The sequence below is a fragment of the Girardinichthys multiradiatus genome, chromosome 14 (genome assembly GCF_021462225.1).
Source record: "Girardinichthys multiradiatus isolate DD_20200921_A chromosome 14, DD_fGirMul_XY1, whole genome shotgun sequence".
In the NCBI taxonomy this organism is placed as follows: domain Eukaryota; kingdom Metazoa; phylum Chordata; class Actinopteri; order Cyprinodontiformes; family Goodeidae; genus Girardinichthys; species Girardinichthys multiradiatus.
In genome coordinates this window covers 24,927,561-24,949,176 of record NC_061807.1, presented here as the reverse complement: position 1 = coordinate 24,949,176, position 21,616 = coordinate 24,927,561, and the positions used below count along the sequence as shown (strand labels likewise).

Below are 21,616 nucleotides of genomic sequence, written 5' to 3'. Positions count from 1 at the left end.
TGTCTTAATATGGATGATTTTGGCATACAGCTCATGAAAACCCAAAATTCCTATCTCACAAAATTAGCATATTTCATCCGACCAATAAAAGAAAAGTGTTTTTAATACAAAAAACGTCAACCTTCAAATAATCATGTACAGTTATGCACTCAAAACTTGGTCGGGCATCCTTTGGCAGAAATGACTGCTTCAATGCGGCGTGGCATGGAGGCAATCAGCCTGTGGCACTGCTGAGGTCTTATGGAGGCCCAGGATGCTTCGATAGCGGCCTTTAGCTCATCCAGAGTGTTGGGTCTTGAGTCTCTCAACGTTCTCTTCACAATATCCCACAGATTCTCTATGGGGTTCAGGTCAGGAGAGTTGGCAGGCCAATTGAGCACAGTGATACCATGGTCAGTAAACCATTTACCAGTGGTTTTGGCACTGTGAGCAGGTGCCAGGTCGTGCTGAAAAATGAAATCTTCATCTCCATAAAGCTTTTCAGCAGATGGAAGCATGAAGTGCTCCAAAATCTCCTGATAGCTAGTTGCATTGACCCTGCCCTTGATAAAACACAGTGGACCAACACCAGCAGCTGACACGGCACCCCAGACCATCACTGACTGTGGGTACTTGACACTGGACTTCTGGCATTTTGGCATTTCCTTCTCCCCAGTCTTCCTCCAGACTCTGGCACCTTGATTTCCGAATGACATGCAGAATTTGCTTTCATCCGAAAAAAGTACTTTGGACCACTGAGCCACAGTCCAGTGCTGCTTCTCTGTAGCCCAGGTCAGGCGCTTCTGCCGCTGTTTCTGGTTCAAAAGTGGCTTGACCTGGGGAATGCGGCACCTGTAGCCCATTTCCTGCACACGCCTGTGCACGGTGGCTCTGGATGTTTCTACTCCAGACTCAGTCCACTGCTTCCGCAGGTCCCCCAAGGTCTGGAATCGGCCCTTCTCCACAATCTTCCTCAGGGTCCGGTCACCTCTTCTCTTTGTGCAGCGTTTTCTGCCACACTTTTTCCTTCCCACAGACTTCCCACTGAGGTGCCTTGATACAGCACTCTGGGAACACCCTATTCGTTCAGAAATTTCTTTCTGTGTCTTACCCTCTTGCTTGAGGGTGTCAATAGTGGCCTTCTGGACAGCAGTCAGGTCGGCAGTCTTACCCATGATTGGGGTTTTGAGTGATGAACCAGGCTGGGAGTTTTAAAGGCCTCAGGAATCTTTTGCAGGTGCTTAGAGTTAACTCGTTGATTCAGATGATTAGGTTCATAGCTCATTTAGAGACCCTTTTAATGATATGCTAATTTTGTGAGATAGGAATTTTGGGTTTTCATGAGCTGTATGCCAAAGCCATCCGTTTTCAGACAATAAAAGACCTGACATATTTCAGTTAGTGTGCAATGAATCTAAAATATATCAATGTTAAATTTTCATCATTACATTATGAAAAATAATGAACATTTATCACAATATGCTAATATTTTGAGAAGGACCTGTATATGTGACCACTCCCCTCCCTAAGTTATGTACTGTACTCCTTTGGGAAATGTAATGAGAATTTGCAGCTTCGATCCGTATCTTGTTTTTGCTACCTCTAAGACTTCATATTCCAATGCTATTTATATCTTCTCGATACAATCTCTAAGTGTACAAAAAGAAAATAAATTATCTACTTAACTCTAAACACCTTCAGTGAACAAATATTGATGGAAAGTACCACTCGGGTACGTCTTCATGAAACAGCAGCATATTTCATTTCACTGTATAAAGCTCCATCTCACCAAGAAAACCACTGGCGGACACCCGATCAGGGAAATCGCTGTGGAAAGTTTGCGTTTGTTTCCACCGCTGTAGGTTCCTGCTGACTTGTTGGCGTACTTGACCAGCCCTAACTTCTGAATCCCCCACTCAGCCACCTTTCGAGAGAAAGAAAAACAAAGCTGCCATTATAGATTCAAAATGATTGTTTTCAAGTCAAGGTAAGACAGCAGGCATCACTGTGACCCATAACCCAGTTTATTGCTCAGGTGACACACCCAGGTACTTAGAAGAGTCTGCCATCTCAACATCAGTTTCCTGAATGTTCAATGCTTTCAGTAGTATTTAAGCATGATAAAAGGTCAAATGTCTCACAGCTATATGGATTAAATGTAAAATGCTTCTGGAAAGGCCCCAACTTCATCCCTATTAAAAGGTTTTTGGATTTTACCAGAAAAGGGATCAAATTTCCAACCGGATATATGTAAGGGACATTTACCAAATAATATTAGGCGTGTTTATAATATTTGAGCTTGAAGGTTTGATACTGGCCCTGTGTTAACAAAAGGAAAACAAAACAATCAAACCTGTTTACCCACTTCTTATTTCTAAAATTTCTGAATAGTTGTATTTTGTATTATTCAGGTCTGGGAAAAAGAAATCTTTAAATCAATGTTCAAAAGCAAAAAATTAATTACATATATGCCCAGGATTAGTATATGTAAGTATTTCATTGTATCAAACTCTCAAATCTAATCTTATACAGAGTTGTTGCTTGCTGCCCTAGCTTTTGTATGAGCAATAAGGGTGTAATCTGTTTTTTGTACTGACTTATTTAGTGTTCTTTTTTTTTTTTTAAATGATGATATATCGCTATATATTATTTGAGGCTGTATTTATGACAAGACTTTCTAGGGATGCGTATGGATGCATTTCGTTTTTTTGCAATTCAAAAACTGCATTTGTTTGGATTTATGCTTTCAAATAACATCACAATGGATTGCTGCAACATTTTGGAGTACTGCTTGCAAGACTTGGTCCCTTTGCACAGCAGCTAAGACATCAAAGTCCTGGCTTTGTCTGTGGTCACTCCCGGCCCACTTACTCTTTTGATATTTTTTTCTGCTGCAGAGGCAGGCCGTGTGAGAGAAGAGCAGCCAGGGTGCCTTAGGCACCCCACACCACTGGGCACTGTGAATAATGTAGAGCCATAACCCACAGCTGCTGCTTTTGTTCCATGGGCCATTTTTCATTATGCATTGCTTCTTGCATCCAGCTTATCTCAAATTTCTGCATGTATTTTATTTTCTAAATATGTATTCTTGGTGACATGCAACTGAGATTAAACCTAAACCACCTGGAAAAAGAAAACACGTTTCATCGTGCCTGTATTTGAAGTTTTATAGCTTCTTGTTGCCTCAATCTAAAGGAAGTTAGAAATAAAATACGACAATTACCATGGCAACCTCTACTTCTGGTACCCCTCTTAACCGAGCATAAAACTCCAGATGCTCTCGACCAGTCAGAAGTTCATTAATGGCGTCAAACTGGGGACAGTAACCCATGTTCTGGTGTACATTTCTCATTTCTCTTCGTATGCTGGAAAAAACACAGAAAATAAAATATGTGTTATTTTAGTCAGTGCCAATAGAATTTCAAAATAACATAATTATAGAGTAGGATGGAATGACTAAGCCTCTGGAGGAGTAAGAGAGTTGGAAAAGAAGAAACATTTCTAAGAGAATCATGAAATATTCAAAATGACTTGATAAGAAACACAAACAAAAAACAGAGATAACGCAGTAAAGGCCGCAGAATGAAATGTTTCACACTCTGCGTGTACTCCCAAATAAATGTCATCATATTTGAAGCAAAATAGGAAAAAACACCCCTACACACACGCTGTCTATATCACTCCGAGGCATAAAGCGGTGAAGTGGATTTTCTTTCATCTCTTCCAGGCTGCTTTGTTTCTTAAAGATAATATTGGCAGAGTTTTTTTTCTCTTTTAATGTTTATTTTTCAAGAGGAATTGTTTGCCTCAGGGAGGCTGAGTGTGATTTGGTGGGTCTTTGAATGGATAAATTCCAACAAGGAAGCGAGTAAACTGAAAGCTTATATGATCTAATACTGTTTCGGTCTTGATTGATAAAAATTCATGGTAAGTGTAGGTAATGGTCTTCATCTGGTTCTAAAACAATGTGGTAAAGCATTTCTCAACAGTAGTGTCATAAAAAAGGCTCCACACTGACCATCATTTTGAACTGGAATAAAATATTTTTACCGAGGAACATTTGCCAGTCGTCTACCTGATACAATATGATGCTCACTGAATCCTCCCAGATTAATTAAGTCTTAAAAATGAATTGGAAATCAGTGTTACCTTCAAACAGTGCAGTCTGAAGAAGACTGGATGAAGTGAACAGATGGTGTTAACTACATTCAGTTATGTAAAAACAGAAGCTATGTAGAGATATTTAGAATACTACATAGAGCAATTGCTGCAACAAGGATGGATCAAACTTTAAGCAATGAGTGTTCTTAGCAAAATCACGTTTTATTTATGCTTTACATAGTTGATCGGATTTCCTAGAAAGTTTTTATGAGGAACCCAGGACTTTGTTTGTTTGACCTGTAGTATAAACAGAACGTGACAAATGGTAATTTGTTTAAGCTACTGGCATCATGAGGTCAACGAGTCTCCATAACAGCCATTAGACAATATCTACATGCCAACTGATTGTTTTCCAGCGATGGCAGGAAAAGCCTTTTCTCTCCTACCATCGCAAATGTTACAAAATGCAACTCACTAAACTCTACTAGGACTTTAACTAGAACTGCGTCCTTTGATCAGAAAAGAATAAGATTAAGATGATGCAAAAGATAAAAAAGCTCCTTATTCCCTTGAGTACAGAATTAGCTATTACATGCTTTGGGCCTATAAATACAGCTTATAACATTTCAAATACAAATGGTCAAATCATATCTTGTATGTGTTGAATAAAAATAACTTGCACATCATATTAGTTTAATTCCTCCATGACTATTTAATCAGTGTTGCTACATCACAGCAAATCTGAAAAACATAATTTCAGTGCAAAGATGATCATGCTGCTTGGGTGCTCTTTTTACTCAACAAATTTACTGTCACTGGTCTCACATCTACACTAGGATGTTTCCTCAAAAGCTATAGCATTAGCATTATCGGAAGGATTCTGCACATCTGCCATCAGGTTCCGCTTTAATGTGGAGAAGGAAACAGCATTAATATTTTCTGCAGCTCATCAGGAATAATGTAGACTACTTTCAAAATCTGTATTGCTTTTTCTAGATCACTCTACACTGATTACACCGAAGCTCTGAAGTTTGTTATGTTTGTGAGTCATGCTGCCAATGCTATAAAACTGAATTATCAGCCCTATGGGACGCTGCAATTTAGCCCCAAGATCTAGACAACTATATGTAAATTCAGGCTTTCTCTTTCACAGTTTGGCATACACATGTATGTGCAATCTGGAGGTGTGTGCTTCATGGGGAACCCTGCACTTATACTAATCTCAGTATGCATTTGGCCTGATCAGAGTATTGTATTTGTTTAATCATGGATCATGGATGGAGATCATGGATTGTTTGTCACAACTGCTTGGTAACTGCCTTTAGCTTCAAGCTAAAACTAGCTGGACATGATGCCCATGGCAGAAAACTACTTGCCATAGTGGCCAGTCTTGCTTCATATTCTCTGATGATTGAACCACAGTGGTGCATTCCGACCATAAGTCACGGATACCCAAAAACTGCAGCTACCAGGTTCCCCCCAATATCTTGATATCCTGCCACCACGATTATTAATCATCAAAATCTCATCATTATGCTCAAAATGGTCAAGGGCCTCTCACGCTCCATAGTACAGAATTGAAAATGCCCTACGTTCTTAATTCACCCACAAAGCTCTCCTAAAATGACCATCCAAATTCTGTCTAATTCTTTTTTTCATGGTTTACTCTTAATCTAGAGTAAAGGTGGCCTTAGCAGCATAGTGAACAGACAAAAGCTATCGCCTAAAAACAACTAAAAACTCATAATAATTTGAAATAATTAAAAGGAAAATCCTCTGATCTTACAATAATTGACTATTCCCAGGGAAAGTACAGGGTTAATACAAAGACCGAGCATCACTTTATTAATACATACTGTAAGTATTCAGACTGTACACTTGGCAGTGACTCAGATGGGTTGGTTTTACTTGAAAAGGACTAGTTGATATGAAAAAGAAAAGAAAGCAATTTTAACAGAACTTAGGACTTCAGGCGGAGACAAAACCATCATGTCAACCGGATGAAAACCTTCATTTATACATATGACTGTGGTTTTCAGCAAAACTTAGCAAACCTCTTAACACAACCTGTGTCAATGCTGTGTCTATACCAAGCACAGGATCTCTAGAGAGACTTACAGAGAAGAAAAACTGAAAATACAAGCTCTGTATGTTCTACTTTAGAAATTAACTGGTCTGACTTGCTTGTCAAGTACAAACCATATAGGTTCCTCAGGTCTTTAGAGACTTCTTTGATCAGTGTTCCAAGTACCAGGTCTAAAAGGTGGGCTGCATTAAGTTTGTATGCTCCTCAGCTCTGGAACAAACTCCCTGAAAATCTGAGATGTGCAGAAGCTATTTGCTCTCTTCAGTCAGGACTGAAAACATTTTTCTTTTTTGCAGCTTTTGACCACAGAATTATAATCTTTGATGTAGTGTTTTCCTATTTGAAGAGTGAGTCTAAGTACTAGGTTTGGAAAGGATACAAATAAAAAAAAAGTAATAAAATTAATCTTCAATCTAAAGTTGGATTTTACTTTGCCTTTAATATCTGTATTTTAACATCTCTTTCTTTTGTGCTGTGCTTTTACACTTATGCCTTGTTATTTTCCCTTGGATTGCCTTGTGATGAATTGTGCTATTAAAAAATAGCTTGTTTTCTCTTTACCAGGTTCTAACATCTAACCTTAACGACACAAACTCACAAAACAGATTCAACATATATACACAATTTAAAATTCTTTGTGACAACCTTGTTTATGTTAGAACTACAAGTAAATTTAACTCATAATAATAATAATAATGTTCTGTTCTATTAGTTATTTAGGTTTCAAAAACAGAGAACTGCGTGAGTAATTTTCTTACTTTGTTTTTCTGTGATAATACTATGCAATCATGTAATTTTTGCTCAAGGCTCTTTTATTGGATAGTCATTGCAAGAAAGTTGCTAGAAAGGTTGTTTCCTATACAGTGTGTGTACTCTGTTTTTCTTTTCTGTAGAAAGTACCTCTAGCTCCATGCATCTGTGTTTAGGTATATTTCTTCGATGACCATTAACTTAGTGTACACCCCTGGATACTCTCCTATAGAAAATACCCCTGGCTGAGTAATTCTGGATTTACGAATTTATATCATTGACAAAGTCATTAATTGAACTATTGCTGCCATTAACTTTGTATATATTCTTTGTTTTTTCCTTTCCTCAGATGTTGCCTGTAGACGTTCATTGGCCGCCTTCCAAGACACAGTCATTGATGGAGCGTTGTCTGCCAGTTCACTATATTTATTTTCCCATAGAAAGTTCAACTGGCTTTGATTCTGTGTTTAGCTATCTTTTTTTGGTGGACGAAAACCTTTTGATGGAGCTTCTGCTGCCATTAACTTTACTTTTTCTTCACTCTCGCCAAATGCCTTCCCAGGATGAGGGACCACTGCAAAGTAAAAGGCTTCTTGCAATTGACTTCTGTAGACTGATACCTTTTTACCAATATCCCTTATTTCATCAGGTAAATCAAACCTTGCTGCATTGTAAATTAGGCTGACTTGGACATTATGCAACTATATCTGAATCAGACTGTTTGATTGTACTGTGCTGGAATGAATTAGAGAGATTCAAACATAATTTGAACTATATTGGATTCTACATAACTGGATATCAGTTGGTCCTATTTGTCTTGTTACATATTTTGAGATGACATTCGTTTTCAAATGAAGCTATAAAAATAAACTGAACTGAACTGAACTGAATTTATATATGCCTACAATTATTTTAAAATTGGGGAAGAATGTGCTTTCTTTAGCAGCTGAAAGACCACCCAACATGTTTATGATGTAATCATCCAGCAAAACCAAAAATGAGGTAATGATTCACTAATTTTCTACAAGAGACAGCAAATGAGCTAACACCCACATGAAGCATGGTTTCTTTTTTGTAATACTAATCAGACACCAAGCAGGAAAGGAAGTCAATGCAGGTATGAACAGCTATTCTTGAAATTACAGATAAGAGAGAGAACTACCAGGAGAGCAGAAGCATCCATTTAGGGAACTGTTGCCTTTCCTTCTCTGCTGATCTTTCCTCTTGCCAATGCACAGAGAGCGAGTATAATGAGATGAAAACAGAAGAGTGGGTGTTGCCGGCTCACATCTGTTTTTCCTCTCTTTTCAGCTGCTTCCCCTCAAGGTCCCAGAGATTTTTCTTTGATCATTATCACCCACATTAATCAACATTATCAGTGCCGTGTAAGGCCCCCGCTGCATACGACTATGTTCCCTTGTCGAACACAAAGTCAATTATCAGATATATGAACAAACATCTATAGCAACCACTACTCCACTGCGTGCCTCTTCTCTAAGCCGAGCTTGGAGATACATGGAGGCGAAGGAACAGAGCTGTTTGTTCCTAAAATAAGAGACGGCGAGCCTACTTTCTCTCAAAGCACTCGGGATTGTTGCTTCGCTGTTGTCAAGGTGTTTTATTTTTTATGTTCTATGCTGAACCATTCTTTATGGCTGATTTTGTAGACAAAAAAGAAGAAAAAAATATGAAGCAGGTACAGGTCAAAAGGAATGATACATTTGTAAGAAAGATCAGAGTCTTCAGAATATGTTGGTGAGGACACAAGACACAGTTGTTACACATATTTTATTTTAAAATTCCATATTTTTCCATACTCAAGTTTCCAGAGCTGTTTTTCCTTTTATCCAATTTTGTATAAACACAAAGGTTTATAGTGAATTTAGAGTGGACAATTCAACAGTGGGCATGCTTTCAAACGGGAGCTGGGGAGAAAAAAAGAGACTGGAGAAGGAGCAATAGACAGAAAGAAAACAAAGGATCGAAGCCAGAAACAATAGAATATAGTTAGCAACTGTTAGTGTGAAAAAATAATTTTTTTAAAGAGGGGGTTACTTGAATACATTTTTAGGCCAAAACCACAGCCGGATGCATTATGTGAGACAGTAATTTGATACAAACTGGTAGGCAGAAGTGCTTGTCTAAACGGTCACCCTCAAGGCCACAAGCTTTGAGTGGGAAAGCATCAACAATCTGTCTGATAACACCCACATACGTACAAGCAGCAGAAGGAATCAAGGTGAACACGAGGGAGAGACAAAGAGAGGTTTAATCTCCACCAATGGGGGTGTGAAGTCTGTACCACAGATTCCCCCCATCTATTTTTTACCACCAATCATTGTAATTTAGTTTCCCGTCATCCATTCTATAAATTATGTATGTATTGTATGCACCTTAGTGCATGCAGTGAGTTGAACAGAGGAAGAGTCTTATACAAGTGAATTTAAGTCTTCCCTAAATTCTCAACTGAGAGAAGTAGTTTGGTTTTTGTTCTCAAACAAACAAACACGCAGTTTTTTCAACTCAACGGGACAAATGGAGGACACAATGAAAAGGATAGACGAAGGTAGGGATAATAGATTGAAGGAATGAAAAAAAAGTAAGGAAAAAATAAACAAATAAACAGAAGAAGGACGGAAAGAACAAACAAACTCAGAAGAGATGGATGGATGGATGGATGGATGGATGGATGGATGGATGGATGGATGGATGGATGATTGAAACCTTTTAGAAAAAGGAACAGCTAACAAAGTTTGGAAATACAAATATTGTTCACTAGTCTATTTTTCATTTTCTATACTTTCCAAACCAGGAAATAAAAATTTATTTCAATTGCATTCTTTTCCAGATGTTTGCAATTGTGCAGGAACCCTGACAATGGAACACGGGCAGAAAGAGCAAAATAAAAAAAAGAGCCATGGAGACTACCAGGATGTGAAAAAGAGATGAGGGAGAGAGGGAGAAAACTAGAGCTCGATCCCCACCTGAGCAGCTATCTTGTGTGGCTAATTGAGATAAGTTACTCTCTGCACTAGTGGGACATGGAGCCTCACCTGTATCCGTTTAGAAAGGCCTCTCCGCTGGAGACTGGGATGTCTCCCGTCAGCATCTTGAACGTCGTTGTTTTCCCAGCACCGTTGATCCCCAGCAACCCGAAACACTGGAGGAGACAGGGCGGTCCATTAGGAAAATATTGCAAGTCTCAATGGAAAACTTACGGGGCAACATACTTGATTGCATTTCAAATAGTCTGTATGTTCTTTAGCAAATACAATGAAGTGCCTATACTGTGAATGTGCACATCTATCCAAGGCGGATAATTGAAGCTGCAATTTACAGTGTCTGTGCGAGTTTGGTGCTTTTTACAAAATAACAAATTGATGTATTGTGTGCACTGACAAAACAGACAGTAAGTCAACAAACACTGTGAGAACCTTGCTAGTCCCTGAGTCTCTTCTTCCCTCTTCATACTGCAAAAACAAACACCCTCCTCTGTCTTTATTTTCCTCCTGATGCTAGTGATTGTACAACTTCTGCATGAAAGGAAGTTGTTTCTGCAGAACCTTCTGGTTGTGGTCATGTGACCCCTTCCCCCTCGGTCTTAGGTATTCTGACTTCGACATGAATATTTGATTCCTGTCATCCATTGATCCCTGCTTGTTTGTGACCCGCGCCCATAAAAGCATTGAGGAGGGCTAAGCTCGATGTAAATAATGCATGGACGTGTGGGGCGTGATCAGCAAAGCACCACGAATCACAATATTCCTCTGGCATTTACACTGGGCTCTGAGTAAACACCGGCAGGAAGGACGGGTACCAGGGGGGAGGCCCCCTGAGCCCCAATGACTGTCAGCTTTGTACACTTTGTTTAAATGTGTGTGTATAGCAGTTTTAACGCCATTCGTGTAATGTATAACATGCTATGAAAAGATTGCACTTAACCAATCTTGTTGTCTAGTTCCAATTTACAAGGTTGCAATAATAAATTAGACCCACACATCTTGGCTGCTTGCTACTCTGTAGTCTTTGTGTGCTTGTTTTAGCACACATTTACTTTGCAGTCCTATAATGCCATACAAGATGGAGATAGTTCATTTTACTGCCTTCATTAAGCTGAGTTTAGAAGATATTTTGATTGGACTCAGTGGGAGGAAAGAATGAGACAAAAGCTATTGATTTAAATCTAAAACAAAAACAGAAGCTGTTGTCAGAAGTTAACAATTACTCAGCTTGGCCATGAATATAATATTGATTTTGGGCTTTAAACTGTTTTTTTCATCTGTATTTTTGTCTAGAGTGGATTGATAATACAACATATAACCTCAATCTTGTTTTAAATAAAGAATTGAGTAAAATATTGGTGAAATACATACAGAGGTTCAAATAGAGTGCTTTGAAAGGGTTTATGCATTTTTGTCACACTTAAACCTCTCAGACAATCAAAAAAATAAAATTTAATAAACCAGGTAAATCCAAAATGCAGTTTTCCAATAATGAGGATCCGTTTTTCATAGCCACTCACCTTGAGGTGGCCGATCAGGAAAGAATCCCTTGCTCAAACATTGTGAAGGAAATGTGATATATGTTTGAAGGAGTCAAGGTGAGGGTTTCAAATCAAAGAATGCTGTGTGGAGTTTGATGGGGGCAGCGTCATGCTGTGGGAGATGTTTAAAGGTGGACGGAACAGTGAAGGAAAGATTGCTTCCAAATTTGTCAACACCTCAAATCCACAGATAGATGGTTGAAGCTCGGACACAATTGGAGGCTTCTAGAATAGACTTCCCAAAGACCTGAGCTCAACCGTTTTGAAAATTTCTTGGTCTTGTTGGGACCCAGCCATGGATTTCAACATTATACTCTGGTACGAACTCTTCTGGAACTTTTCAAAATAAAGTGCATTAACCTTCTTCCGGCACAGCCAGAAAACGGGATAACTGCGGACTTCTTGTGAGGCCACTGCCCAAATAAAAGCACAGCTGTTTCTACATCCGCCGTCTTCCACACGGCCTTCGAAAGGGACCGGATAGGGGAGACAAGCGCGCTGATGTCTCTTTGCTGTCAAAAAGACATAACTCTTCAACTGGATCCAAGAGTGTCATAAGATCACGCGATCATATGCACAAGTTAAGTATGAGTGAATAACTGTTTGTGTACCCAGTATTCATTCATAAAAATGGGAATTAAGGTACACGCCTGGCTTGACTTTCTCTCTCTGAGGCCTGTAGAAGCAAACTGTCCCAGAGAAGTTCCCTACAGAGAAGCGGTCTCTATGAAGCTGAGCGGAGCGGTCTCCCAGTCTGGAAGGAAGACAGCAGAGACCCCATCAACATGGTAACATGCAGTGTGGTTAGCGGACAGAACGGGCCGTCTTTCATCCACAGCCACGGAGGTTAGCTAGAAGCTAACCGTTTGTTCACAGACCGGCCGACAGAACAGCAGCCACTCCCCGCAGCTAAGGAGGTTAGCTGTAGCTAACCGTTTAAAGACTGTGGACGTCTCTTCAAACTTCGCCGCCTTTGACAATGATCCTCACCACAGTTCATGAGGTTAAGTGTTTGGGCAGAATAATATAGAAGTGATTTAGATTGAAATGATCTAAACGTTTTTCATTTTATGAAGTTTGGTTTTGTTTATGTTGAACTCAGCTATATTGGTGCTAGCAGAATATCTGCAGCACACGTGTTCAATTTGTGTTCTTTGTGTGTTTTTAAAGTTAAGACAAACTTTATTAAAAGGTGATTTTAAACAGAAGATAGATCATAACGCACCGTCTGCACTTATGCATTTTAACCGTTTTATTGACGGTATTTTTGAAGGTGTGTGTTTGAATCTGGTGCTGAGCTAGCAGCTTCTTTGTTAGCTTAACTGCTAACAGCTAAGGACATGTGCTTGCTGCTAAATAATATTTACCCAAAAAGGTTTAGTTTTCAATCCAGTAAATAATGTGTCCCTAACATCATTTTACAAAATTTGATAACTAAGTAAACACAATTAAGCCCCATTTCCCTAGAAAGATTTGGCTCTTCCAAAATATTCCCTTAATAATATTTCTTCAAATATTATTTTAATAAATAAAGGCAGCTAATGAGACACCATTGAGAAATGGTCATCCAGAAGGTTGGTTTTATTCAGCTGATCATTATTTAAAACATTAATTTATTAAAATAATATTTTATCTGATCTTGCATTGTGAATGGTTGTCTAAACGTTTGTTGATTATTTCCTAAGTTGGTTCCAAGACTAACTTAACTTCACTTCCAGATTCTTCAAGATAATCCTTGGTTCTCAAACATAAATAACATTGCATGGTAATGTATCACTCTTTTGGTCATGGTTTTCAATCATCTTTAATCAACTTGTTTATATTGTACATAGCCCATTAGCCTTCATTATTCCTTAATTCTGCTTGGTAGTTTAGTTGAATTGTGTTAGCATAGTAAAGAGTTTGTTAATTGAAATATGTTTGACTTTGAGTTGACTTATTTTTGTTAATAAATTATTGTATTTTAAGAAATTGTGTGAATTCATTCCATGTGTGTGCAAAGCTAATGCTGTTCAATAATGTCAGAGCTCGTCTCACACCTTTCTATTTTGTCCTAATACCATCGCCTTACCGGGCTGGTATTCACAGGACAATCCTTAACCGACCAAAATATTATTTGATAAAATATTAATATTAAATAATATTCTCAGATTCATAATCCCAACAGTTTGTACCAGTAAATCAATGACCTTAAATAACTTTGAGTTACCAAGATGAGCAGTTAAATATCAAGTCAGAATTTAACCTAAAGTGGCAAGGAAAAATGTTTACGGTGTTTGTTTATATACATATCTAATATTTATAATAGTTTTGTCCCTGTGTCAGTAAGAGAAAACCTATAGTAAATTCAAACTTCTAAATGTCACTAAAGTTGATGTCTAACTATTTCAACTTGCAAAGAGAACAGTTCAAATGCATCATTGAAAATCTAAATGATCATATTCATATCAGTGATGAGTGTATGTAAATTTCTGACTACAGCTTTAAATAATAATCATTCTATTAATATTTTGTTTCAGCATTCCATATAATTAACATTTCTTCTCTAATAATACAGAAATTCTTTATCCAAAATCTGTGATAAAAAATATGTGCAAAAATAGTCATCCCTGTAGACAAAATTCACGCAAACTTTACAGTTGAGAAGTTGCTTGTGTGATCCAGACGCATCTGGCTTACCTCTGCAGCAGGCACACCCATGCATAGCCGGTCCACAGCAGGGGTTCTCTTCCTAGGGTATACCTGCAGCGAACAGACAATACAATGAATCAACCAACCAGCCAGAGAGAGGACGGGAGGCGGCGGATGGTGGGGAGCAGACAGTGAGGGAGACAGAACCCTGGATGGCAGCGCGGAAGACCATAGCAGCAGCAAAGAAGGGAGGTGGAGGGAGCAGGTGGAAAAAAAGACAGGAGAGAGATTGTGAAAGTGAAGGAAACATATTTTAAATACAATGGATTATTTGAAACTCTCTGAACAAGCCAGATGGGGGAAAATGCTTCAAAAATAAATTTGAAAACGTGTGCAGAACTTAAAAGTAGAACATTTTAAAATTTGTATTTGTGTCTGCAGTGATGAAGCCTGTGAAGGTAATCTGCCCTCCCTCTGAGAAGCACTTTCTCAGCCTCAATAACCTTCAACTCTCACAAGCTCTAAGTATTTTATAATGGGCACCTACTTCAAACACATCTAGTGTTCTCAGTACGCTTGACTGGAAACCAAACTGAACAAAATAAACAAACAAAAACATTTCCTAAGACAGGGGAGATGTTCTAACCAGCTGGTATAAAAATGGACGTGGCAGTGACCCAGAAAGCTTCTTTGGACGTTGGCAGCCATCAAACATGCAAACTTTCAGTTAAATGATATGTGTTTTTTACAATTTAGATTCAACTAAGTTACACTCCATCCTTCATGACCATGACAGCTCACTACAAAGACCTGGTTGCATCATTGAGATAGCTTTACAACCAAGTCCTGCTCCACAACAGACTGAGACCATCCTACTGTCTCTAGGAACTCTAAAACCCTTTGAATGTTCCTGGTTAGCTGCAAATCAGAAAAACCTACTTTAAAACTGAATGCAATTATGACCATAAGCTGTAAGTACTCAGCATATTAATAATCAGCTTCTCAACACCACATCAGGATGTTCCTTGAGGCCTTCACAGACCACGTGGATTTATATGGAAAATAAATTACACACAGAGGGATTCTATTTACTGATCTGGGGTCTTCTGAAGGCAGTTGGGTATGCTGGATTTTATTTTTAATAATCAAAGTTTATAAAGGGCTGAACATTTTTTTTTGGTGAGATACTGTTTATTCCCTCCAATATACAATTACTACTACATTTTGCCAGTTTACAATATGAAATTCTAATAAAATGCCCTGTAGTTTATGGTTGCAATGTGGATAAATGTGAAAAGGTTACATAGGTATGAATACTTATCAAAGGCACTTTAAATTTAATTTCTGGTTCTAGGGACACATGATACTGAAGGAAAAATAATAAATTCCTTAAAAACTGTGATGCTGCCTGGACAATGTTGACAGAGCTTTGTTTAAGAAGTCTGTGTCCTAACTGCTAATTATTTTGGTTGGTACAAAAAGACTGGACTAAAGGGAGATTATTCTTTATATGTTTTGGGTGTCAGTTTTAAAATTTTGTATAAACTCGTCAGTTGTATCAACAGGTAAAGAAATCAGTTTGTGTGTAAAAATATTCTCAGGGCCTTTCTTTATATGGCCTGAACATGCGTCACGCTCTTGTTGATTGCTTTGCCAAGGTACTCAATCATCTCCACTTTAAGTCCCTTGATTATTGTCCAAACAAGTGATGAGGTGATGGGGTTTTTCTGAAAATCAATATCTGCAACCTTGGTGTAGTGGTAATTAGGCTGAACAATCTCACAAAGTTCATCACAACTAGCCCAAGACTTACTTATTCATCCTGCAGCAGAGTGACTATACAGTAACTGCCTCATCAGCAGATTTCAAGACTTGCTTGTGAATTTGATGACTCTTTCTGTCTTTAACAGTAAAGTGTATAGCAGTGAAGACAGTAGAGCAGACTCCAGTCAATTTGGTTCTGACTGGGGCCTGCATGCTGGAATACTTTATATGCTCTGGAATACTCAACTTTTCATCATTCTAATTCTCATATAGAGTATTTTGAACAAGCATGTGGCCTCTTATAGATCTCCTCTATTTTGCTTTTGTCAAATAAAAAAATTGGAAGATTTATTAACATTTAAGAAGATCCAAATAATTCTAATATCAGATGAAAATCTGTTTTCAAATTATTTAATTTACTAAACCTTAAAAAAACCTTTAAAAAAAAAACCTTAACTAACCTGACCCTTTATAAAAATAAAGCCACTCCAACCAGTTGTATCATGAATCAGCTGTTATTAACCATATTTGTTGGTTAGATTTCACTATCTACACCCAGGCCCGATTACTGTAAGCTTGTAGCATCAATAAATTACTTACACACGTGGACAAAATTGTTGTTACCCCTCGGTAATGAAAGAAAAACCCACAATGGTCACAGAAATAACTTGAATCTGACAAAGGTAATAATGAATAAAAATTCTATGAAAATGAACAAATGAAAGTCAGACGTTGCTTTTCAAACATGCTTCAAAAAAATTATTTAAAAAAATAAACTCATGAAACAGGCCTGGACAAAAATTATGGTACCCTTAACTTAATATTTTGTTGCACAACCTTTCAAGGCAATCACTGCAATCAAATGATTCCTATAACTGTCAATGAGACGTTTGCACCTCTCAGAAGGTATTTTGGCCTGCTCCAACTCACACTAGGAGATAGACGCTGTAAGTGAATCCATCCCCTGCTGTCAGATTAATTCCCCAATAATCATTTGACCACTTGGGGCACTCATTGACAGATGGTCAATTGATCCTTTATTATTAAATAAAATATACAATATACAATAAAAGAGATGTGGCATTGTAGAAAAGCACTGCATCCAGTCACGATAGAGCAGGAAATTTCAAATTCCACCCCTATGATCAGTATGCACAGGAGAGCATCAAAAGCAAAATACACTTAAATATATACTTCAAAGACATCACAGAACTTCATGTTCCACAAATCCTCCTTCACTCCTTCCACTTCTTTTAGATAAAGTAATAGGTGTTTTTCCAAATGCCAGCAAAGTTCATGTCACAACAGAAATCAGTGTTACTGCAGCTTTACAAACATCTACGGGAATCCATGGGAGAGTTCCAAAATTTAAACCACTGGGGACCAAAGAAACACACAAGTCAGTATCACATGTGCCGAATACATAATGATGATCTAAGATTTTGGAGAAAATATTTTGTGAAGTGACAAGTAAAACAGTGGAAGATTTGAAAGGTCTGTGCCCAGTTACATCTGGCGTAAAAAAAAAAAAAGCCTTTCAAAAAAACAATATGATAGCTACAGTGAAACATGGTGGGGGTAGTGTGATTGTCTGGGCCTGGTTTGCTGCTCCCATAATTGATGCAACAAGGAATTCTGCTCTCCTGCAGAAAATCCTGAAAGAGCATGTTTGGCGATTAGTTTGTGACCTGAAGATCGAGCATACTTGGGTTAGCTATCTAAAAAAAATAAATAGCCAGAAATGCCAGAAAATTCTCCAATGAATTGTTCTAAAAATAATAATAATAATAATAGTTCTAAAAAAAATTTAATAATAATAAAGATTTTGAAGTGGCCTAGTCAAAACCCTGGACTTATATCCAATTGAGATTCTAAACTGGAAAACCCTCACAATGAGGCACAATTTTTCATAAAAGAGTGGGCCAAAATACCTCCACAGGGATGGATCCTCATCATAGTCGTAAAGATGCGTTTTTATAAAACGTAAGTATTGCAGGACATGTGAAATGCCCCTTTTTCATTTGAATGCTCACTGAATCTGAGGTACTGAATATACATCATAACTAAAGTCATAATTCTGAGTATTAACATTAAAATATAGTGAATTTAAGTAAATATCTATGGACAGAATGAAAAGGTGGTTGGAATTGTTTACGTCATCTGAAACACAAAAGCATCTTCATCCTCGAATACTGACCAGCCTCATCAAGCCTCTTCCGATCAAGTGTGCCTAATGATACTGTGTTTTCCTGCAAAACCCAATGTGAATAATGAAGTAAAGTAACTTCAACTCATATTTAAAACAAAAAAAAAATATTCAACATTCAGATTAATATAGTACAGAATGAGATAATTAGTATATGACCATTTTGTGAGAAAAAATGTTTATACTGAATCCAAAGCTGTGTTGGGTTGCTGCAGGAAGAAGAGACAAAGCCTTAGTTACAGCTACTGATAATAACAAGACATTCAAAACAACATTTAAAATATAGGACACAGGCTGTGTCCTTCAGAGCTATGAAGAGGAGTTCTTAACCATCTCCAAAAACTTGGTTGCAGAATTGTGCACATCGTTACACTAATTGTTTGTTGAAGTTCCTTTAGATTTAATTTTAGTATTCAGAAATCTTTGCTAGGAGGCCATCAGCATGTTACGTCTTAAATTAACAATATTTTCTTACCTGTCAGATTGTGAGGACATCAGTTGTCCACAGCTCTCCTTGTTACACTTGCAGATTCTCTATGAAATGTATTTCTTGAATCTAGCTTGACCAATCATAAACTTTCATTTTCTTTTTGTACAGTCAATTCTTCTGAGGATTTAGATGGATGAACAGACAGGCAGATGGATGGAACCCTGTTTTTATTTCTTTATAAGTGAGCAATCTTAAAAGAAATCAGCAGGGGAACTAATACCTATTTCACCCACTTTGTAAACACCACGGGGGGCAGGGGGAATATTTTAGTGATGATTCAATAAAGAAGTCTTGTCAGCTTGTGTCTGATTTGTGCCACTAAATGTCCAAGGGCACAAATTACCACATTAGCCGAGCTGTAGCACGCCAAGGTGCCACTCATCTGATCGTCTTCTGAACTCAAACATCTGTCACAGGTCCTCCAAAAACTTCCCTGTCAGCTTAATGAGTGTCTGGAACGCTGAACTGACAGTGTCATCCCGAGAACGGGCTCTCAGAAGGACACGCTTCTATTAGAGCCTGAATCGATGACAGTAGAGGTGCTAATGCTAAGTGGAGGCTAGCAGATGGAGCAGGATTCTGGTGTTCAGAGCAGCAGGAAAAGGAGATGGAAGGAGGGAAGGTGGCTCAGGAATTTCGACACATGACTGATGGGCTGTCGATCGCTTCAGAGGCATGCTTGGATTTATGACAGGGTGTAGCCTGTGGTGTGTGGCCATCTAAGCCATGTGCTCATTGATCAATTTGTTATCTAACAACCCCACTCAAATGGATGGGCCACAGCTGCTGTGGGAGTCAATGAGGGCACTGCATGAAGAATCCTGATGCCTTCTGTCAATGCACTGCTGTTTTTCTACAGTGACAGGAAAATGTGTCATCTTAGAGACCAACTACCATTGGTGAAGGTGTATAAACAATACCTGCTACCCATCAGCAGCAGCAGTAGTTTGGGGTACTTAAATGTATCAATCAGACATTATTCTCTAAAAAGTTAAACAAATTGAACCTGAAGAGGAACAACTATACCACCCTCTCATTTTTTTCACCTTGAGGGATGATTTGTAATATATTACCCATCCAACTGTTTCAGCCAGCACTTGTTCAGTAATTATCCCTGAGAGTGCGACGCCAACTGTGCAAGTGAGCAATAAGCGAAAGATTAAGTACGGAGAGACCAAGGAGACCAAGGGAGCAGAGAAGTAAGGAAAGGTGGTAAGAAGCAAAAGGCTGTTAGATCAGCCAACTGTCGGCGTCAGAGGTGTAGAGGAGCCTGCTGTTGTGACACTTCCTGCTGCCCACAGGGAGGGAACATCTGCCAGTGGAGGAAACATTAATCCTGCTGCCTTAGAGACGCACATACAAGTACTGTGATGAACTAAAGGACAGAGTTTTAACAGCGAAACAAAAACGTACATTTTCTTGTTTGGATTTTTTAAAAATAGGTCTTGATTCTTTAGGGTTTTAGAGCTTGTTTTAAAAGTTTGTCTTTGAACTTTGGCTGCTTTTTGGCTCATTTACAGTCTAGTTCCTGACCATTTTGTGAGGAACATTTCCTTCATATGAATCATGCAGCCATAAAAAGGATAAAAAACAAATACATGATCCAGTGTTGTGTTGACAAAAATGAGACAACCTTTAATCAATTTGATATTATCATATCAAAACCACAAAAATAATTTGCATGTATTTAGATGATTCAATGAGAATAGACCACCTGATGACATAGTTTTACAGACAGGAAGATATTCTAGATTACTAAACTAGATGATCAACTAAAAGATGATGTATCTCTTAGGCTATGTTTTAGTCCTTGCTGGATTTCTTAAAGACATGATGACCTTGTATTTTAAACTCTTTTGCAGAAATGTCCAGTTTTTGTAATGTCACTGGTTAGTTATTAGAGGTTTCATAATATTTTGATCCTATTAAAACATAAAATTCCAAAGAAAAATGCTACAGTTTGTTTTATGTTAACTGTTAGGGGTGTTTCCAGAAGGTTGTTGATTTTACAATCCAGGCAATTCCTTTTTAAAATCTTATTATATTAAAATAGTGTTTTATTCACCCTTCTGATTTGCAATGTGAACCGATTGTTTGAACACATAGCAATTGCTGTAGTTTTAAAGCTGACTTGTCATCACTACAACTTCCTCAAAACAAACCTTGGTTTTGAAACATACATCTTCACATTGATCTGTGACATCACTTTATTACTTTTATCATTTATATATTGGTTTCGGTTTAATTCTTTTGTTTCCTTTTATTGTAGTTTAATAGTTTTCCCCATTCCTGACATTTTTATTTAGTAGTTTAGCTGAATGTTATTAGTTAAAGAGCTTATTGATGATTTTTTTTTTTTTTTACTTTGATGTTGAAGTATTTTGTTAATACATTATTTTATTTTGGAGATACGTTGTTTGTGTTTATTCTGTAAACAGTATGTTTGCAGGGTTTGCTGTTTGAGAATGCCAATGAACAAATTCACTCCATCTATTGTTCTTTAATGCCTCACCTCACCAGGCAGGTATTTATAAAACAATAAAGGACAGAGACTGAAAGCTGTTCGGCTAATAATTTCTGATAATCAAGTGATGCCACGGCTTGGTAATGTTGAACTAAATGACTAACTTTGTTGGTAATTGCCTTTGGCACTTATTAAATTATTCATAGGCAAACTAAACCTATTCTTGCACAATAGGTATCAGAAACTATGACATCACAGAGGATGTCATAGAAAGTTATTTCTTGAGATGTTTTTTGTTCCAACCGAGTAAATGTACTGAAATTAATGGTTGGATTGTCTGATGATAAAAAAATGCAATCTTTCAGTGTGAGATTATGCTACTGCTATAAAAGACAAATTTTAGGCCTTTTCAACCCATTGTTACCAAAGGTGCCAATTAATAAGGAGGTTGTGTGCCCAGATGAGTGTCAAAAATGTAAAATAGATATATTTTTTGATGTATGATAAAAAATTAAATTTCCTCAGCATCCTCAAGGGCAAACACAAATCATCTTGCAGATAACTGATTGAAAAGGAAAAGCCAAGGACTCATAAAAAAATAT

General features: G+C 37.8%; 1 protein-coding gene across 1 annotated transcript in view; it reads right to left on the bottom strand.

The window, feature by feature from the left end:
• LOC124880928 (phospholipid-transporting ATPase ABCA1-like) overlaps positions 1-21,616 on the bottom strand; it is a 283,949-nt gene that overhangs the window by 36,223 nt on the left and 226,110 nt on the right. Inside the window, exons 43-46 of the mRNA XM_047386373.1 lie at positions 14,139-14,201; positions 9,970-10,076; positions 3,203-3,344; positions 1,769-1,903 (exon numbers count right to left, since the gene is read on the bottom strand). Coding sequence (XP_047242329.1) covers positions 1,769-1,903; positions 3,203-3,344; positions 9,970-10,076; positions 14,139-14,201 — 447 coding nt within the window. The remainder of the gene's footprint in view (positions 1-1,768; positions 1,904-3,202; positions 3,345-9,969; positions 10,077-14,138; positions 14,202-21,616) is intronic.